Source organism: Colossoma macropomum, unplaced genomic scaffold (genome assembly GCF_904425465.1).
Source record: "Colossoma macropomum unplaced genomic scaffold, Colossoma_macropomum, whole genome shotgun sequence".
NCBI lineage: Eukaryota > Metazoa > Chordata > Actinopteri > Characiformes > Serrasalmidae > Colossoma > Colossoma macropomum.
Genome location: NW_023494796.1, coordinates 32,143,573 through 32,164,730, shown reverse-complemented (window position 1 = coordinate 32,164,730; position 21,158 = coordinate 32,143,573). Strand labels below are relative to the sequence as shown.

The following is a 21,158-nucleotide window of genomic DNA, read 5'->3' as shown; positions in this document are numbered from 1 at the left end:
CACAGACGTGCAGATTACCCACTAGTACCCCCCCTCCAAACACCATGACAGATGCTGGATTTTGAACTTCACGCTGGTAACAATCTGGTCCTTTTATTCTTTGGCCCGGAGAACACGACGTCCATTATTTTAGCTTCATCCTTTACTCATTTCTCTGGATTTACAGAGTCTGTTGATGATATTATGAACTGTAGAGGGTAAAATACCCAAAATCCTTCCAGTTGCATGTTTTTCGCTGATGCATTTTTGGCAAAGGACTCCTGGATGCTCCTTTTATATACCCTAGCATGATTGCATCACCTGTTTACGGTGTTTTTTGAACATTTCACAGTGTTTCTGGGTCTTAAATTTGAACCCTATTTCACTATTTTTTGGAAAGTGTTGCAGCATCAATTTCAGAAAGAGCATCTCCAAAATAGTAACTTTACAGGAGAGGGCAAAATGTTCTTAATCTTTAATGCAAGTTAATGGAAAGAGATTTTATTCTAAGCTATTTTTGGCCCATTCATCATGAAATTTTCACACAATGTAAAGCACAGCTGCTGAGCTCAAATGATGCAGACAAGTAAAAACCGCAAAAAATGGAGATACAAGTTTTTCATTGGACAGTGATAATATGTTCACCAAAAACAACGACGTTGAAACATTATATATCTTGTCTTTGTGCTGTTTTTGTTCAAATACAGGTCAAAGTAGATTTCTGTTTTTTATTTGCATCTTAACTACCATCCCAGTGTTTCTGGAACTGGGTTTGTAGCAAGTGAAGTTTCAAGATGTGTACCTGCGTAAAGTGATTGCGACGGTGTATGGATGTTAGCACTTAAATGCTATGTATGCCATTGCCTTTCCATGTTTTGACAGGATTCTGACACAAGAACTTCACCACCCACACATAAAGGTAGTAATTTAATATGTCTGCCAAATACCAGGGTCATGTATCGTGAATGTTGTTCTGGTGTGGTAGCGCTTGTTGAATTTGAAGCGTAAGCTGACTGTAGTTCTCTGGGATTGCAGAGAGCGAAGGCTCCGCTAAGCGAATCTGATGCTCCAGCTCAAGAGGACGGTGATTTGTTGAGATGAAGCTGAGGAAGATTGTTCACTGTTCCTATGGCAGCCTGGGTTTCTGCCTTTGTAGCCATTAATGCAACAGCCTGCTCTTCACATTTTCACATGAGCAGCTTCAGAGCATTCTAGCTTGATTAAGAGGCCATTTTATTTTTTTCACGATGTTCTTCAGTGCTGGGAGAACCGCAGATGTAAGATTTGTACTTGATGAAGGAACGTCCGAGTTGGTGATGAAAAGCCTTGGTGGTTTTTAAGAACACTGCTGTCCAGGATTAGAGGCAGCTTACTGTTGTTTTGCATGGTGTTGTTGTTGGGTAGGTTACAGGGTCCATTTGCATGTGCATACAAACATAATCAGCCCTATTCAGATGAGCACGTCTGGCCCCTCCCTCCCCCGAATATTCATCAGACAGTCTGAATCTCTGCTATTAGGCGAGCTTCCGCCATCCCTCCCCCACCGCCACCCTCCGCCGCCTCCACCACCCCCCACTTCCTCCTACGTCAGGCGCGTCGGACTTCAACCGCGCTCCCAAACCCGGTTCCTCTGTTGCCATGGATACAGACATGGTGGGCTCAACATCTCCCAGCAATTTGCCTTTGTAAAGGGCAGCGCGCTCTCTGGATTTCAGAAAAGGCTCTGGGCCAGCCCACCATCACCCCCCCCACCCCCCTGCCTCGCTCTCTTTCACTTCATTTTCCCAGATCCAACCACCCAGATGTTTTTTGGTCAGCACATTCCCTCTTAATGCGGCCTTGTTTACTGCCTGATTTCATATTAACTCTATTTCCCCTGTTCCGCTTCATAACTCGGTTATAACCCCCCCACCCCCCCTCCTCCCACACACCCACCGCCTGCCTCGCTTGCTTCTCAGTAATGCTGCCCCTGTAAATGCTAATGTGGCTAACAATGGACAGACGCCCCTGGCATCCAGTTAGCAGTTTGTGGATGAGACATGCTAACTGGTCCTCATAGCTTTACACACTATTGATCATCACAATGAAGCTGACAGCTGAAGAATTCCTCAAAGAATTATGGTGATTCCAATCTGGTCCTTAGCTTTCGTCCACTCCTAGCGACTTTAACACTGTTAGCTGAGGAATTTCCTAAAGAATGCGAGTGATCCAGTTAGCTACATGCTACTGAGATGTGCTAACTGTCTCTTATAGCTTTCCTCCACTGTTAGCCACATTAAGACTCTTACCTGAAGAATGCCAGTGACATCTGGTAGGCCATAATTGAGGGACACATGCTAACTACTCGTTATAGCTTCTCCTCTATTGTCAGCCACATAAAGAATGCTGGCGATGTCAGCAGTAATGAGGCCGTGTAAACTCCTAGCTTTCCTTCATTAACGCTGTGAGCTGTAAAAAGTCTTAAAGAATGCTGATGACACCCAGTTTGGAATAATAAGACTGTACTCCTAGTTTCCTCCATGAGAAGGACTCATGCTGACTGGTCCTTACAGCTCTCCTAGCCACATCCACGCCAAGAAATGTGTTAGCTGAAGAATCTGTCCAGGAATGTCTTAATATACAGGTAGCAATGAGCGACGGAGACACTGATAGCCACATAAAGAATGTGGCATCTGGTTATCAGAATCAAGCTTTATTGGCCAGGTATGCTTATACATACAAGGGATTTGGTTTTGGTTACAGGAGCTCACAGTGCACAGTACCAGACAGACGTTTACATGTAGTGAATAAAATAAAATAAATATTCAATATAACAAAATAAAATAAAACATGCATTCCTACCATCACACACACACACACACACACACACACACACACACACACACACACAGAGTCATACCTGTAAACCTTACATTCTGCAAAGTATGTGTCTTATATTAAAGTGCTGAGTGCAGCAGCAGTTAAAGGGTGTATAGTGGCAGAGGAAGGGATCAGTGAGGTAACAGTCAGATAAGTGGGGTATTAAGGCAGGTAAGTAAGATGCTAGAATAAACACTGGTTTGAGGCGGCAGCTCAATAAGGTAGCCTTAAGGGAGGCATGCCTTACTTAAACTATATGTCCAACAGTTTGTGGGCACCCCTTCTTACTAGTGAATTTAGCTGCTTTAAGGTGCGCTTAATACTGACACAGGAGTTCAAATGCAAACACAGCTTGTATAGTCTCCATAGAAAAGCGCTGACAATAGAACTGGACGCTCTGGAGCAGCTGCACATGAGCCTAAGGTCACCAAGTCCAATGCCAGGCGTGGGCTAGAGGGGTATAAACCTCTCCAGCACTGAGCTGAGAAGCAGTGGATCTGCATTCTCTAGAGTGATGGAGTACCAACCAACGCCTTTGGGATGAGCTGGAGTGGCATTTGTGATCCGGAACTAATCATTCAGCATCAATACCTGATCTCACTAGTGCTCTTGCTGCTGAATGCAATTAAATGCTCACAGCGATGTTCCAACATTTAGTGTAAAGCCTTCCCCAAAGAGTAGAGACAGTTACTCCAGCGGTGGCAGGCAAACTCCTTTTCAATCCTCTTGATTTTGGAAGAAACAATGGGTGAGCAGGTGTCCACAAATTTTTGGCCATATAGCGTAGTCAGTTAGCCTTAAGGGAGACGTGCTAACTAGTCCTCCATTGCTAGCCGCATAAAGAATGTGACATCTGGTTAGCGGTTAGCCGTTGCTAACTCACTGCTCCCCTGCATTAACATTTTTGGCTGAAACATTTAATGGTGCGTTCAATTTAAACGGTCTGAGTTTCTGAGCTCCCAGTAGGAAATTTCAGCTGGAACGGCCCCACAGGTCGGATTTCCTCCCCGGAAACTCGGAGGAGCCTCACCAACCCCAACCTCAAAATCCAAGATGGCTGACCGTGCACTGTAGTAAAAGCTGTAGTGTTGTGTCTGTTTTTGTCTGATTAAATCACTCCTACACACAGCGCTGTCCAGCTTCAGTCTGCAGATGCAACATTGCAATTGCAAAATGCTACATAATGCAATGTTCTTAACTGGTATTGCTCACACTGGCTAATGGCTAACCTGAGTGTTTCACTGAAACGCGATCAGCTTGGGTAGTGATATGAGAATATGAGACCCCTCTAACAGGCCCAGAGCTCCCCACCACTGCTAGCCTCATTAACACTGCTCTCTGTTTCTTTAAGTGATAAGCCTTTATAATAAAGCTGACATTACAGTGCATTTACTAGGCCTGTCTCGATTCTAACACAACCGCCTAATCGCAATACTTGAGATATTTGAGACGACTGCGATCATTTTTCATTATATTACGCTGCAATTTGAAATGGGTGTGTTCTAACTTGGTGCTTTAACGTGTTTACAGGGCAGCACAAGCAACGTTTGTTTGTTTATTTGTTATAGCTGTGGAGCTAATTCTAACGTTTTTAGCACGTATGCTGGCAGAATTAATGTTTTTGTTTATATTTTCACTCTTAAGAACTAATGTAGCTTTGCTCGGCTCAACACAGGATTGCAGCAAGATTTTAACTAAATATATCTAAGAATGAAAATGGCTAATTAGCTAATTGAACCTTAATTGTTGCATTCAATAAACACAACAGACAAACCGTTATGTAGGAACTTTCTGTGAGGGAGCTTTTAGAGGTGGACGTCTGGTTCCTATCACCACCGCTCAGTAAGTTTCTCTAGAATGGAGCGTTTCACACCAAACCACTTCGTTTAACTAATTTAGTTACACAGAAATGTTTTAAAAATTGGTGGATTTATCCTTTAACTGCTCTGTTCCGCAGTAAATGTGGCCTCAGCAGTCACTGTTATTCATATGACGGTTCATCGTCAGCTAAAATTTCGTTTGTGATGCCTCCAGCATCTGCAGACACGTCCGTCTCCGCAGTCAGTATATATAGAGCATGGTGTAGATGTTTTCAGCCGGGCGCTCCCACGGGAGCCTTCTCTCACAGTCCGGCAGCTGGGCCGAGAGACTGGAGCTTCGTAGCGGCACAGAAGCCCATCACACACCCCACCCGTGTCTAACGAGCCCTCACACACACTCACACATCTGCAGTGCGAACGCCTCTCTCAGCGTCCCGGGCGATGTCAAGCGGCCTCACTTCAGCTCCCCCTCTTGCCATGACGTCTGCACAGCTCATGCTGTAGTAAGCGTGTGTGTGTGCATGCATACCTGCGACCGTGTGTGTGTGGGGGCGTTTTTGTTGTTTGGGCTGTGCTGTAATTGGCCTTCTGTAGGCAGGCATCTGTCACACTGAAATGCTTACTGTGTGGAAGACGTGTTGTGCAGGGCTGCCTTCGTTCCGTCATGGGCGCCCGAAAAGCCTCCGAGCGCCTTAGATAAAGCATCGAAACTGGACATCCTTGTTTCTTTTTCTCAGAAAGCAGTCAATGGATGAATGACCACGTAACGTAAACGCTGCTTAAAGCTTGCGAGAGATTAACAAATAAAATGGGCTACTATAGTGTTGCCATCTGTAATTATCACCAGGCCATATGGCACCGAGGTGCTGGCACGCCTAGCGTGGTGTGAGCCATGCCCTCTAGTCAGCGTTGCTGTAGAGGTAGTCTTGGCGTGACGCTTCAGTGTGAACTCAGAAATGAAGCAGTAATAGGACAGTATTTTGTGTTTTGGTTTTCAGATAAACGCACGCCGTCAGATGTAGCCTACTGTAGCTACAGTCGTCTTCAAATGATTTAAAGGAGGATTCATCAGTTTCACAAACAATTTCTGCATAATTCAGTGGCTGAGATGTCAACAAAGCCATTTAAAGTGGTTTGATTTGGAAAGTTTCATTGTCAAGATTTAGATTTCTTTACAAATATAGACATTTTATTTACTATCCAGAACCACCAGTGAACCTACACGAGTCTTCTGAGTTTATATGAATGTTGATGATGGAAAATAGTGGAAAATCCGAAATAATAAGTTTTCTTTGGGGACTATTTTGCCTCACAGCGCCCTGCATGTATCCCTCCACCATGAATGGAGTTTAAGTTCTCTAAACTATCATAAAACAGTGTCTCAGTCATCAGGCAGTGAATTCAGAACCATTTCATGTAGGAACTTTCTGTGAGGGAGCTTTTAGAGGTGGACGTCTGGTTCCTATCACCACCACTGTGAGCATTTCACACCAAACCACTCTGAACGACTTAGCTTAAATATTAACCGTTCAAAATAGTACATGTGACATTTCTTGTAAAAAATCGTCTGGCATTGTTTTGATGCCCTGTATTTAAAAGAAGACTCATTAAAACATAAATAAAGCATAGTTTAGCTTTGTAATGTAAAAGGTTATACAGAATAAAACAGAAAACAATGTAATTAAACAAAAAATGTCTGTAAATATACTGAAATTTCCAAAAACATTGGTGGAATTCCTCTTTCAGTTTTCTTTTCGACAGTAAATAAAGCCTCAGTTTGTTGTTGGACCTCGGACTCAACACAAAGTACGCCGAGAGCTGAAAAACAGAACCAGGGATTTATATATTGTAGTTATGCAAGATGACAACTATGATAATTAAACATGATGCGAACATTTTACCATCTTGTGTGTCATTGAGAGCCCATCAACACAAAACAGCCGACATTCCATCTTCACTTGTTGTCCAAACACTTTGGTAGATATGTCATGTGACAAATACAGTTCTGCTTAAAAGAAAAGTTACAATCTTAAATATTTAAATATTCTGCTGTTTCACTTTAATTAAAGCTTTCCTTGTTGTCTTTTATGTTTGTGCTACTGCATAGCTTATATTCATTTATTTTCCTTTTAAACCTTTTTCATAAAAGACAGCATCAAATGCTTTTTATCTATTTAGAAGCACTGAATCACGTTGTATTCTCCATTGTTTGGGCATTATTTGGGCTCGGCCGCTGACCTTCACACTGAGAATTTCATGACAAATGGACCAACAGAAATGCTTCATAATTGCATGGGATAAAATCTCTTTGCATTGACTTCCATTAAAAGTTAGGAACGCCTCCCTCTCCTGTAAAGCTACCGTTTTGAGATGCTTGTTTTGTTTGGACAGTGACGACATGCTCACCTCAGTCTTTTCGCACGTGGATGAGAGTAAAAATACCTTACCCTGCAGTGTTTATGTGCGGCTGCTGAATAACTGAAATATAAGTAGCTTACAGTACAAACCTCAGCAGCCGACTCGGCTTTTTAATGACGTTTCTAACTCAAGAAGTTGGGCTTACAGAAAAATCTGGTTTTCTTCTAATAATTAGGTCACTGTGGTGCCACTCATGTACACTCATCCTGTAATTATATTTCCAGCAGGACTAACGGCAGTGTTAGTTTCCTGTGGCTCTGAAACCGCTCGCCAGCTTTTACTGCACTCTTTTATTCTTGGAAAATAAAGGCAGCTAAAGTTTTGGCATGAAGACAGAGCCAGCGACTGCTCAGCACTGGTGAATAGCTAGCGATTAGCTTGATAAACAGTCGTTTGGACTGATAAAAATGGTGCGGTTTCATAGCAGTGGTCAACGTACTGGATATTCAGATGGATTTACAGTTTTCCAGTGTTTCAGTTACTGAATTCATCGCATTGCCATCATAAGCTGTGTCCCAATTCAGGGGCTGCAGCCTTTGGAGGATGCGGTCTACAAAGGCTGAACTGAAATGAGACGGTCTGCTCTACGGCGGATTTCCTGATGGCGTCTCACCGCTCCGTCACGAAGCGCCACTCCTGTCAAGTTCTTTTAAAGTTCTTTAAAGATGGAGAAACTTTGATTTCAGGTTTTTATTTTTTCATTTATCAGAGCTGGAGATGCTTCTCTCTGTCGGCTCTTTGCTCCCTAAAACAAAACGAAACGTCAGCGTCAGTTTTGCTTCAGACCACATCGGCTTTATCACGTGTATCTTTAGCTATTCGACTCAGTTTGAACCCAATACTTACATTTAAAGTGTCTCCTCAGCCGCCGTTCGCTCCTCTGCTGACGCCGCCATGTTCTCGAATCCTCGCCAGCACACAGTGAACCTCGGCATATGTTGGCTGGAGAGGGATCCACCCATGGGACAGACTAGTCACGCCGCTGTGATGCAATCGGCCCCTGAAATGGGACACATGCTAATTGGTGGCTATTAGCTTCTATTCACTGTTAGCCAAATTAGCATGTTCAGTCAGTGAGTTCCTTCAGGATAACTTGCCTTAGGGAGGCAAAAGTTGTAATGTATTTGATGAGAGATGATTTTAAGTAGTCAAGGCCAAAAACGCTGCTTTCCTTTTCCCTTTTACATTTCAGTGGTGATGCGTATTATTTTTATTAACATAAAGCTGCTTCAGCTTCCAGAATGAGAAGTACGCCTCTCATTCGGCATCTAATTCAGCATCTGTGTATCCTCAAATAACACTGGTGGATGTATTATTTCTGGAGTAATGATGCATAAACTGCTCTCGAAAACAGCAGCAGATTGGGACTCCGGTCTTGATTGACTTACACAGCGTTGACTAAACGCTCTGAACTTTCTCACCGGAGCGAGACAGCAGTACTTTTCTTTTATGCATCTGCACAAGCCTCCTCCATCCTTCCCCCGCCCCGAGACTGCATGACCTTGAGTCACGTGGTTCCTGCCGATGTCTCTTGCATACAAATGAATGTGCTTGCAGAGTGATCCAAGAGCAGCTCAAGGCCCCTGCGTGATCTCCAGCCCCCCCCTCATCGCTCTAGTGGTCCTCTGGGTGCAATCAGAAAACCTCAGCCCAGAGCTAAGCTAATGTGTTGTGAGTTGTAGATACGAGATGTGTGGTTTCTACTTAGCAAGGCCTCTTTAAGGTTGGTTTTATTAGAAGGTGCAGCCTGACCATGGCCAGTTGGAGAACAAGGAGCGTGATGGATTTCACTGTCGAGAAAACCTCGTAGCTCATTCTGTTTAAAATGCCAGCTGCCATTTACATCGTGTGAACATTTCATGATGAATAGACATGTAGGCATTTTGAAAAAAAGACTTTTTTAGGTTACATTGACAGCAGAAATTATACCCTTGTAGGTGAAATCCACTGATTTTTCAAAACTTCTGTATAATTTAGTCTTTAAGGTGTTAACAGAGTCGTTGAGTTTGCTGTGTTGTTTTTTCTCATCTTTGTAAATTACAGTTTGACTCAGTGACGTCATCTTGATTGGGCGAAAGTTGCACCAGAGTGGAGGGGACACGTGCTCTGTAGTAAAGGCTGCTGTTGTTCAGTGAAGTTGTGGTTGGGTTTTTGTGAATCCAGGCTTCTATTTGATGTTCACAGTCTTGCTGTTGTTTTGTATCATCATAGAGGCGTAAACGCTGGGGTAATTAGTGTGATGACTGCACTGCTGTCAGGAACAGCCAATAGCGTGATGTTTTGTCATTGCGAGACATCGGAACATAGCATGTTTGGAAATGTAATCTACTGAGTTGGCCTACCCACCGTATCACAGGCCTACCCAAAAATTTCTTTCTACCTATGTCACTGGTACACCCTTACATCTACACTCTTAAAAATGAGGGTTTGTAAATGGTCCTTGGATTGGATTCCCACATAATTAAATCTTTAATATGGTAATCAGAGCGGTTCAGAGTGGTTTGGTGTGAAACGCTCTTCTAGATAAACTTACAGAGTCAGAACTGTTCACAGTTGTGGTGATAGGAACCAGACGTCCACCTCTAAAAGCTCCCTCACATGAAATGATGACTGTCACATTGTTTTACGATAGTTGTGAGAGCCGTTGATGATGGAGGGATACATGCAGGGCGCTGTGAGGCAAAATAGTCCCCAATAAAACTTATTATTTCAGATTTTCCACTATTTTCCATCATCAACATTCCATATAAACTCAGAAGACTCGTGTAGGTTCACTGGTGGTTCTGGATAGTAAATAAAGTGTCTATATTTGTGTTGTAGTCATGGCGACCCCTGGTTCCTATCACCACCACTGTAAAGACATCTGAACCATTTCACTCCAAACCGCTCTGAATCACTGTTTACATCTCAAACACTGAGTTAAGCAGAAAATTTAGTTTAACCCCATTTTAAAGGTGCCTTTCTACAGTGGCAATTTCTGTCCTATCATTAAAAATAGGGGCTGGTGGTTGGATCAATTGTGCTTTGCGTCCTCAAGGTGAAAGCAGACAGATCTCGCAGAAAATGTTGCCAACTTGCCCCACAATGGAAAGTGGTGGTAGGTCAGTGTCCTGGCCCCATGTTTGATGCATTATTGCCTTGACTGCACAAGCTCCATTTTGGGTTTTTGCAGTTAAGGCCAAGTTTGGGTGCCAAGGACTAGTCTCCTGTGCCCCTGGCAGAAATGTAACATCTCTCTCTCTCTCTTTGGTATCGACAGGGCGTTTGCACGATGACGACGGCTTTTCTGCACTTTTTCTTCCTGGCTTCGTTCTGCTGGGTCCTGACCGAGGCTTGGCAGTCCTACATGGCCGTGACGGGGAAGGTGCGGACCCGGCTCATCCGCAAACGCTTCCTCTGTCTGGGATGGGGTGAGTGCTGCTTTCTCTCTCTATGGCCTTGAGGAGCTGTTGTTAGTCCCTGGGGAGTGTATGGATGGCCTCTGGGCTGCACTACCTCTATCAGAGCAGGACTGGACCTGACTCAGTAATGGACAGGATCACTGCGGACTGCTCTGAGAAGTTCCAAGCTGCTTTCTTCCTAGGGTTTTGTTTTGTCATCTGCCTCTTTTTGCTTCTCTTGACTGTAATGAAGAGGCTTCATGACTTTAAATTTATACAGTGACATCAAGTTTGTTGTGATGTATACACCGGTCAGGCATAACATTCTGACCACCTCCTTGTTTCTGCGCTCACTGTCCATTTTATCAGCTCCACTTACTATATAGGTGCACTTTGTAGTTCTACAGTTGCAGACTGTAGTCCATCTGTTTCTCTGATACTTTGTTAGCCCCCTTTTACCCTGTTCTTCAGTGGTCAGGACCCCCATGGACCCTCACAGAGCAGGTACTGTTTGGGTGGTGGATCATTCTCAGCACTGCAGTAACACTGACGTGGTGGTGGTGTGTTAGTGTGTGTTGTGCTGGTATGAGTGGATCAGTCACAGCAGTGCTGCTGGAGTTATATATAGTAAGTGGAGCTGATAAAATGGACAATGAGCGTAGGTTGTAGTGTGGAAATGAGCATTCTTACCAATCACAGTGTCTTTTTTCACTGTGAGTGTGACTGTACACAGTTCGGTCCACACCACAGTTTGGCTATCCGGTATTAATGGCATTACTGATATGAAGCAGTAAAGTGTAGAATGTAAACAGTGAACATCCTCGCACATATCATATTTTGATGTAGGGCTGATAAAAAAAAAATAAAAAAAAAGATAATAGGCCAGCAGTCGCAACCCAAATGTAAAGAAGAGCCATTTTGTCCTTTCAACAAATATCAAACCACCTTGGGAGCCACACTTTATGTCCATTTTACCATCTTGGCTGTAAATCTGTCTCAGTATGTACTGATGTACTAGTGTAGGATAAAAATATAAACAAAAATACAGACTCACTTTGCTCTGCTTTAAGCTTTAGTTCAGCTGTAGCCGCCTTTCTCACATCTCCAGCAGGAAACTTTTCCTCAAAAGTAGAACAGTTTCTTGTAAAACGTCTCTCAGTGTCCGACTTTTTATGAGGCTGAAGTCACCATTTTACCTTTTTAGCGTTTGTCAGTTTCTCGTTGCAGATTAAACGTATCAGGAAACCAGCTGGAGTGATTATAAACACAGATAAGTCCATTAATCTCCAAATTATTGATGTTCGTCTTAAATCTCTCTCTTTGCCGTTGCGTTAGCTACTAGCTAGGCGAGACTGTGGTCTGTGTTGCTATGGTGACCAGCAGTCTGCGCTGATCTTCAGGGTTAAAGGGTGAATTAGCAGTTCTACATTAACTCCAGAGTTTAAGACCATTTACTGTTAAACTGTGTTGAACGATCAGCAGAGCTTTATTTTACTGTAAAGACGGATTATTTTATTTTTACCTACTAATCTGATTCAGCTGTGGAGCCACAACAGGGCAATGAAAGAGCCACGTACGGCTCCGGAGCAGCACGTTGCCGACCCCTGCATTAGGCCACAACTGCTACACAACTGAAGAGCATCTCTGAAGTTATAACAGTACAAACTTGTGCATTGAAAGGAGTGTTTTAATTTGGTCCACATGGACTGTACTTATACATCCAAAGCCTCCTAAACAAAAGACAGAGAAAAACACCCTTGCTAGCAGGGAGGGATGGCAGCATTTAGTAATAAAAAAAAATCAACTTTATTACAAAAATAGGAACACATTTTCAGATTGTACTGTATCACACAGTTAACGGTAAACAGCAGACATAGACTCTCCCAAAAGCTATATTTTTATCTTTAGACGCTTAGCTTAGCATGGCATGTCGCTAACTTGCTAACGGCTAACAATTTCAGCTTTGCGGGTGGAACTTGCACTTGTGATATTTGGTTCTGCGTTGTGTCCATTAATCTTCGCACATATGCCGCCGCGTATTCTCCGTACGACTGCATGCAGCTAACCGCAACGCCAGGACCAATTCACGTACCGTTACTCCCCTAACGCTGAGCATCTCGATATGTCACAGTTCCAGATTAGCATTAATGTTAAACCGTGTCACATAACTGATTCACTAAGGAATTTCTGAGATTTTAAAATGACTAAGCAATATAAAAATGCAGAAGCAGAGCCGATCAACTGAACTATAAGGATGAACTGTATGGGTATGTTTCTCTAAGATAGGATAATCCTTTATTAGTCCCACAACGGGGAAGTTCTCAGTGTGACAGCAGCAAAGGGAGAGCAGGGCACTCAAGAAAAGAGTAACAAGAAGAGAATTAACAAAGTAATTAACCTTGTTTATTACGTAACAAGGTCTACAGTTTGTTACTTGTTACTTTATAGACAATATATATAATATTAAAAGCAAATAATAAGACAAAAAATATATACTCTGTCCTTCACAGAAAAAATTAACAATATAAAGAATTATGAATAATAAAAGCAAATATATTTACACTCACTGGTGCTTTACTAGTACTGTGCAAAAGACCGCCCTTCATTTATTTCATTTCCAGTCAAGAAAGCCGTTAAGTAGCGTTAAGTTATTCACTTTTCAGGAGATCAGATGTCAGACAGTCCACTTGCATATAGAAGGATGAAGTCAAAGGAAAGGCCATTCTGAGTGGAATCTAAATGATTGATGGTCTCCAGGCGAATTGTATGTGAGGAAAGGTCAGTTGTTTACAACTCTAACACTCTATTCAGTGGCCAGCTACGTTCAAAGTCCATCAAATGCATGTGAGAATATTTTGGAAAGTTTTACATCCGAAGTCGCCATCCATCCGTCCACTCATGCTATAAGAGGAACGCCGGTCTCAGCACATGGCCTTACTTCCCTTTCTAATTTCACTTCAAAAACTCGTCCTGTACTACATCTGCCTTCTCAGGTAGCTTTTCCGGTCCATTAGCAGCCGCTCTGCCACTTTTAAACTCTGTACAGCAGAGTGGACTTATGCCTGGCTAGCATGCCGGATGTTTTCCAGAGCGGCAAAGGGAGGGGGGCTTGTGGGAAAGTTCTGTAGTGGGCAATTACGCTCCTGCACTCCTCCAGACTCCGGTCGGAGGACCTTCTATCTCCCAGCACTTCAACCTGCTCTTGAAATAAAAGAATTAAAACTAAGAAGGAGAAGAACGAAAGAAAAAGAAATCAAACTGATTACAAAAGAGCTTGTGCTCATTCTTCTGGTTACCTAGCAACAAACACGGCAGTGCTTCCATCATTGCAGTGTTCTGGTGCTGGGCGAGGAGACAGCGAGGAAGGGGACGATGGAGAGAGCACTTTAAAATGAAGACGGGTGTTCAAGCTATAAGATATTTTACCCACTGTATCCAAACCTCACCAGGGGAGGTTTACAGATTGTTACGTTTCTCAGTTAAAGGTTTTATGTAATGTAATATGATTTAATGGTGAAACGCAGAATGTTTTTGCGTCTGTTTGTACGAGTCCTCCCTCTGCATCGATTTACAGTCACGGCTGTGGGATTAGAGACGACGTCCGCTCGAGTGAACTTGTTGCTCCTGCTTTTGTACGACTCCGTCATATGACTTCCTTAACAACAACAGTTGCTAAGCAGTAAATGTGAAGAGGCAAAGCGGAGGAACTGGAAGAAACCGTGGTTCGCTGTGTTATGACAGCTCTCATTTCAAAGTCTGCCATAAGCATGAAATTACAGGACGTGCGTTTCCGTCGACTGCCAGGCGAAACCTGCTCTGTGTCCAGCAGTACAGGGCTACCGATCCTGTGACTTTAAATACGAAAGCAGATTCCACTTTTCTGTTATTATTTGGCCATGAGATATTATCAGTTCATTCAGCTGTTCAAAGCAGCTTATATTTCACCAACAGTGACAAATCTTGACAAAACTACTTCGTCCTCTGCTCAGCAATGCAGTTTCACCCATCTGCTCTCCACACTGTAAAATATCCATGTATTTACAGCTCATTTCTCTGTGCAATTTCAGCAGAATCTTTCCGTTTCTGTTTTTTTACTGTAACTTCTCCATGTTTCCAAGCATGCATTGCATGCTGGGTAGTTTACCCCTCAACCCCACTGTTTACAGGTGCAGTAAAGACTGCGCCAGTCGAAGGGTGGGGTTACCCCGAATTCTTTGAGGTTTCAAATTCTCTTAATTACCTCTTATTGTCTTCTCAGTTCTCTTCACAGAAAACGTTTTTGAAAGTAGTTTTTTAGATATATTCTTTTATATTCATGATTTTTTATGGATGAAACTGTTGAAATTATCATTATTATTATTATTCCATAATATAATGGAGTGTTCTGTATAGACAGGATATGTACTGTAATTTAACAGAATTTTCTGTTAAATTTACAGAAAATGTCCTAATTTTTTGCCATTTTCCTTTTCTTTTTCTTTTAAACATAATTTTTTTCAGTGGATGGACGTAGCCATGCAAACCAGTCAAACAGGGACAGAATATTGATTGAGCTGCATTATTTAAGATAATTTGATTTGTTTTCTGTGAGTTCTGTCTTTGTACTATGGCCAATCAAAATCATTATGAACTTTGTATAAGCTCCGCCCAATTTTCCTTAGCCCTCCAATCACTGCTTAGCAACCACTGCTATCCGCCTTTGTTTGAAACACCAGCTGTGGTCAAAAGATGTTCCGGCGGGAGCTCCTAGAACTTATTTAGTACTTACACAATGCGATTTTACCTCAAACGCGAAAATGAGCCGAGTCAAAATCTTCCAGTGCATCGTGTCTTTAAAGGTAAGATATAAACAAAATCCATAAAATGTTTCACACCTGCTGTGCCAGTTCGCTTTAGCCTACAATGATCATTTTTTTAGGCCACCGTTGGAAATAAGTTGTTGTTCCTAATGACTCGCCTGGTTAAATAAAAGTTAAATTAGATTTAGGTTTTTAAAATGTAAGGTGGTGTTTTTCTCATCTTTGTAAATTACAGTTCGACTCAGTGACATCATCTTGATTGGGCGAAAGTTGCACCAGAGTGGAGGGGACACGTGCTCTGTAGTAAAGGCTGCTGTTGTTCAGTGAAGTTGTGGTTGGGTTTTTGTGAATCCAGGCTTCTATTTGATGTTCACAGTCTTGCTGTTGTTTTGTATCATCATAGAGGCGTAAACGCTGGGGTAATTAGTGTGATGACTGCACTGCTGTCAGGAACAGCCAATAGCGTGATGTTTTGTCATTGCGAGACATCGGAACATAGCATGTTTGGAAATGTAATCTACTGAGTTGGCCTACCCACCGTATCACAGGCCTACCCAAAAATTTCTTTCTACCTATGTCACTGGTACACCCTTACATCTACACTCTTAAAAATGAAGGCTTATACATGGTTCTTGGCTTGGATGTACGGTTCTAGGAAACACCTTCAACATTCCCACATAATTAAGTGGTTAAGATGTAATCAGAGTGGTTCAGAGTCGTTCAGAGTGGTTTGGTGTGAAACGCTCCGTTCTAGAGAAACTTACCGAGTCAGAACTGTTCACAGTGGTGGTGATAGGAACCAGACGTCCACCTCTAAAAGCTCCCTCACAGAAAGTTACTACATGAAATGGTTATGAATTCACTGCCTGATGACTGAGACAGTGTTTTATGATCGTTTTTGGTCTAACTCATATTTTCTGAAATCTGTTTATTCATGGTGGAGGGATACAGGGCGCTGTGAGGCGAAATAGTCCCCAATAAATCTTTTTGCACTATTTTCCATCATCAACATTCCATATAAACTCAGAAGACTTGTGTAGGTTCAGTGGCGGTTTTGGACAGTAAATAAAATGTCTATATTTGTGTTGCAGTCATGGCGACCCCTGGTTCCTATCACCACCACTGCAATATTAGATGTAATGTAGATATTAACATCACAGCCCTTATCATTCATATCACTAGAAAAGGGTAAATCTACAATGCACGAATCAAACCACCCTGAATGACTGTCAATGACTGAATTATGTCAAATTTAAGATAAATCAGTGGAATTCCCCTTTACTTGGTATAGAAAGTTCACATTACGTGAAGGTTTTTTAAAAATGCTAAAAGGCTCGCACTCATACATACTAATGAACATCATTCTTTAGGGAACCAAAGGTGGTTCTTCAGTAGCATCACTCCAAAGAACCCTTTTTGGCACCTTTATTGTTAAGAGTGTAGTTAATATTTGAATAAATTAGGCGTTTCTTTGGAGCTGTTTTAGTTAGGAATGATTGCTCTTTCCTTTATGCCCTCCTTTACCTGTCCAGATAATGAAAGTGACCTTTGTAGTAAATGCAGCTGTGTATGGACAGTGGTTCGCTGCTGGACTAGGGGTGGGTGATTAATGCCATGGAGAGCGTTTGGAGGGCCCTGGCTACATTAGGAGTCCCAGGGGAGTGAGGGGAGATGGTGGACAGAGGAGGATGACCACTGGGCTTCTGCCCGGTTCCTCCGAGCTAACTGATTGCGTCGATAAATCCTGCGCGAGAGGGAAACTGTTAATATTCAGGGCACGGCGATGGCACAATGAAGCCTTTCATAGCGGCAATCCACCCTGAAACTAGGAAGGATAGAGAGTCGGAGAGAAACTCCCATGTTGCTCGTCGCTCAACACTCGTATTTGATTCTCCTCCGTAAGCTATCCGCCATTGTCTTCTTCCCTCCATTGAAGCAGCGAGTTTAATTGTTTTCTGCACTCGTGCTTTAATACTCCAGAGCCTGGAAGGGCTTTATGTGCACATGCAGACCTAATACAGACACACAGTACTGTGCAAAAGTCAGAGACCACACTTCACCTATTTAATTTCCACTCAAGAAAGCCATTAGGTACAGGTTATTCATTTTTCAGAGGAGATTAGATACAAGATAATCTGCCTGCATAAGGAGAAAGTCAAAGGAAAAAATGAGGACTTTCCAAACCTGCAGTTCAAAGGAATATTATAAAATTATAAAAAGAGATGGGATTCCTAATAACCACCTGGAAGACCTGGTAGCCACCAAAATTGACCCCCATCAGATAAACAGCACTTAAAGCTTACATCTCTGAGAGAGAGGAGAAAATCAAGCTGATCAGATCGGAAAACATCCACAGGTGTTTCTGTCCATCCTTCCACTGTGAGAAGACGACTCAGCGCTGTGGGTCTGAAAGGATGTGTAGCTGTTCAAGAAGAACCTCACTGAGAAAAGGAGACGGACACATCAAACAAAGAAGCTGAACGACGGACTGACCACCCCAGAGTCCAGACCTCAACACCACTGAATGTGTTTGACTACTTCCAAGCGGAGGGCAAACGGTGACAAAACTCCTCAGAACAAACCTGCAGTGAGAACGGCAGCGGCAGTAAATTAGTTTTCTTGGTATATGAGAAAGTGTTTCTGAGAAACGTGTAATTCAAGCACAGTATCCCACACTCTTGTAGAAGATGGTTCTTCAAGGGTTCTTTAGTAAAGACAGTGGTTCTATATAGTCCCGTAAACACTCAAAGAACCAATTGCATGCTTAAATGGTTCTTTGCATGGTGAAATGGTTCTTCAGAACGATGGAGAATGTGTTGTATATGGTTCTACATGGCACCAAAAAAGGGTTACGATGTCAAGCTTCTAAGACAGCATGTCTGCACCCAGTAGAGGCTTTGCTGAGTGTTGTACCTAATCATCTACGTCTCTTTCTCCATTTTAAGGATTGCCTGCCTTGGTGGTCGCCATCTCTATGGGCTTCACGAAAGCTAAAGGCTACGGGACGCCCCAATAGTAAGACTTTTCTTCTTCTTTTTACTATGAGGGGGGAATAACATCCAAAAAAAAGTCTCAGAGTTTTGAACAGTCCAGCCCATCCTCCTCACAATCACACTTCACATGGTCCCTGCAGGATACCGAGGTGTAAACACTGTTTTAAGTTCTCGTCAGACTTTTCATTCTCTTGTAAAACTCTCTCATGTAGAACGGTGGCATATGGCTCCGAGTCCCCAGACAATTGACGGAGAACCGACTGCGCCTGGCACTGCACCATTAAGTTAATGCTTGATGTTAATTTTTATGGGAATTTGCTGATATTCGGGCTTTCTTTGTGTGCAGCTGTTGGCTGTCTCTGGAGGGAGGACTGCTATATGCCTTCGTTGGACCTGCTGCTGCAGTCGTGCTCGTAAGTTCGCGTTATGGTTCTTACAGTGACATTCCTGCCTGCCGTGTCCATTGAATGCAATTATCTAGACAAGGAAAAACAAACGGATGCAAACGAACCCAGTCGTTACAGTTCAGTGCCATTTGGGAAGCACAAAACATTGGCCATGCTTAGCCAATATCCCAAAGACCTGGGCATGTGAATGTTAAATAGATGGATTTAACATAAAGTGAGGCTAATAAGAGAATCATGATGGCTTGATCACACATCTGATTTTGATTTAGTGCCCACTAATTATACCCACTCATCACGTGAGGCAGCGTGCGACCAACATAGTGGAGCATCTGTCACTCCAATACGAGTTGGAATGATGTCATGTTAGAATCCTCATAACATTTTAAAGCAAGTGTATGAAGACACTACAGAGCCCTGCTGGTGACATCCAGTATAAAGAAAAATAATGTGTGGCCACGCCATATTAATACATGGGAACAAGATCCTAACAACTTTGTAAGGCATTAAGATGTGATAATTAGGCCTTGACTTAATAAGCTTAATAAGGCATGACCCTGTGGCCACAACTTAAGTATCTTGTTCCATGCCTTACTAAGTCGTGGCCACGCATTAGGATCTTGTTCCCACGCATTAATATGGCGCGGCCACGCATTGTTATTTTTTACACAGGATGCCACCAGCAGGGCTCCGTAACACCTAGATATTTGGTAAGACATGAATCTACACCGTCTGAAATAAGATTGTCCAATTTTTGTCCCTCAAGGTACAAAATAAGGTAAATGTACCCTTAAAGGTACTAGATTATCCTTTAGGTTCAATTATGTACCATAAATGAGTTTTAAATGGCTTTCCCAGAGGAAAGGTACCTTTTTAAATCAAGATAAGGTGTAAAATAACAACTGTATCAGAATAGTATAATTATGTTCCCTTATTAAAGGTACCGAACCTTTGAGGGTATAAACTCAGGCACACTTTAGTACAATAATTAGAACAAGTTTCACAAGCAAATTAATGACTGACAACTCTCAGCCAATACCAGTTCATCTCCAAGCACTACTTCCTTCGTCAAGCGGAGGGCAAGCGGCATCAAAACTCCTTAGAACAAACCTGCAGTGAAAACGGTGACAGCAGTAAATTAGTTGAATTAGTGAATTACGACCATGTTTGGTATATAAAACCACATAAATGTTATAATTGGACCACAGGGGGAAAAAAATGAAGAAAAACATGGGATATCTTTAAAAAAAAATGGGAGAAAAATATGGAAATATATGGAAATATAGAAAAATATGGGATATTTTTTAAATTAAAAAGGAAAAAAAAATCAGACAGAAAAAATAAGATTGTATTAGAGAGGGAAGAAAAATGTTAAATGATCACAATTATTAAAAATGAAGATTAAATAATGAATAAAATAAATCGTCGCTGTCCAAAGAAAAACATGTAGGACGAGGCGAGGCAAAATGTTCCTAACTTTTAATGTACTTTACTGTGAAGAGGTTTTATTGAAGTGATTTTGGGGCGTTACTATCGGTCCAATCACCCTGAAATTTTCACACAGTGTAAACATTATAGAGAAAAATAAAAATGGACAAAAATACATATATATTTTTTTTTAATTTTTACAAAATGACCATTTTTTTTGGACAGCGACAATTTTTAATTAAAAAAGCATTTTTTTTTATATGCTAATGTTACGTGCCTGATGAATGTATGGGTAAATACTGCTGATCTCCAAATCACTGTTGCATAACAGAATCCTTCTGTATGTCATCCTCAGAGCATTTAACACCCAGTAACTGACTTATCTTTGTGTATGTGTGCAGGTTAACATGGTGATTGGCATTCTGGTGTTCAATAAGCTGGTTTCCAGGGACGGCATCCTGGACAAGAAGCTGAAGCACCGAGCCGGGTAAGAGTGTGGAGCGCTGCCAACTGTGCGTGATGCCCACAGCATCTGCTGCGGTCGCATCGTCTCGCACTCACTCATACTTTCATCTGAAACCCCTCCTGCTGTGGCATCATCGCACACACACACACACCATCTTCTAGCTCGCGCTGTTTCTCCAACACACACACACACACACACTTCCACTTTCATCTGAATTCCCCTTCCTACTGTTGCCTCATCATATGCTCTTACTCCCCTCCCTCTCTCTGTATCTCGCCCGCTCTCACGCTCAGACATACACATGCTTTCATCTTCAGAAAAGGGCTGCAGAGACAGTTAATGGCACAGAGAGGACGAGCGAGGTTAGCTCTCCCTGGGAGAGCCGCAGTATCTCCCTCTCTCTCTTTCTCTGCAGAATCGGTCTGGCATCTGAATGCTGAGCTCTCCTTTATTGTGCCTGTCTGCTGATCTGCATAATCTGATAAGGCAAACCTTTAGTTCTCTATTGCACGGCGTTGCCTCAGGGCAACAAACCCACTTTCCTCATTTTACAACGACATAATACATATTCGACGACAACGAAAGGGTTATAATGAAGGGAAGACTTTAAAT

At 42.4% G+C, this 21,158-nt stretch overlaps 1 protein-coding gene across 1 annotated transcript in view; it reads left to right on the top strand.

Annotated features, from left to right (window-relative positions):
• The window catches only part of adgrb3 (adhesion G protein-coupled receptor B3), a 994,217-nt gene that overhangs the window by 951,238 nt on the left and 21,821 nt on the right, over positions 1-21,158 (top strand). The window contains exons 20-23 of the mRNA XM_036583352.1: positions 10,336-10,486; positions 18,201-18,270; positions 18,595-18,661; positions 20,482-20,567. Of these exons, the coding sequence (XP_036439245.1) occupies positions 10,336-10,486; positions 18,201-18,270; positions 18,595-18,661; positions 20,482-20,567 (374 nt within the window). The remainder of the gene's footprint in view (positions 1-10,335; positions 10,487-18,200; positions 18,271-18,594; positions 18,662-20,481; positions 20,568-21,158) is intronic.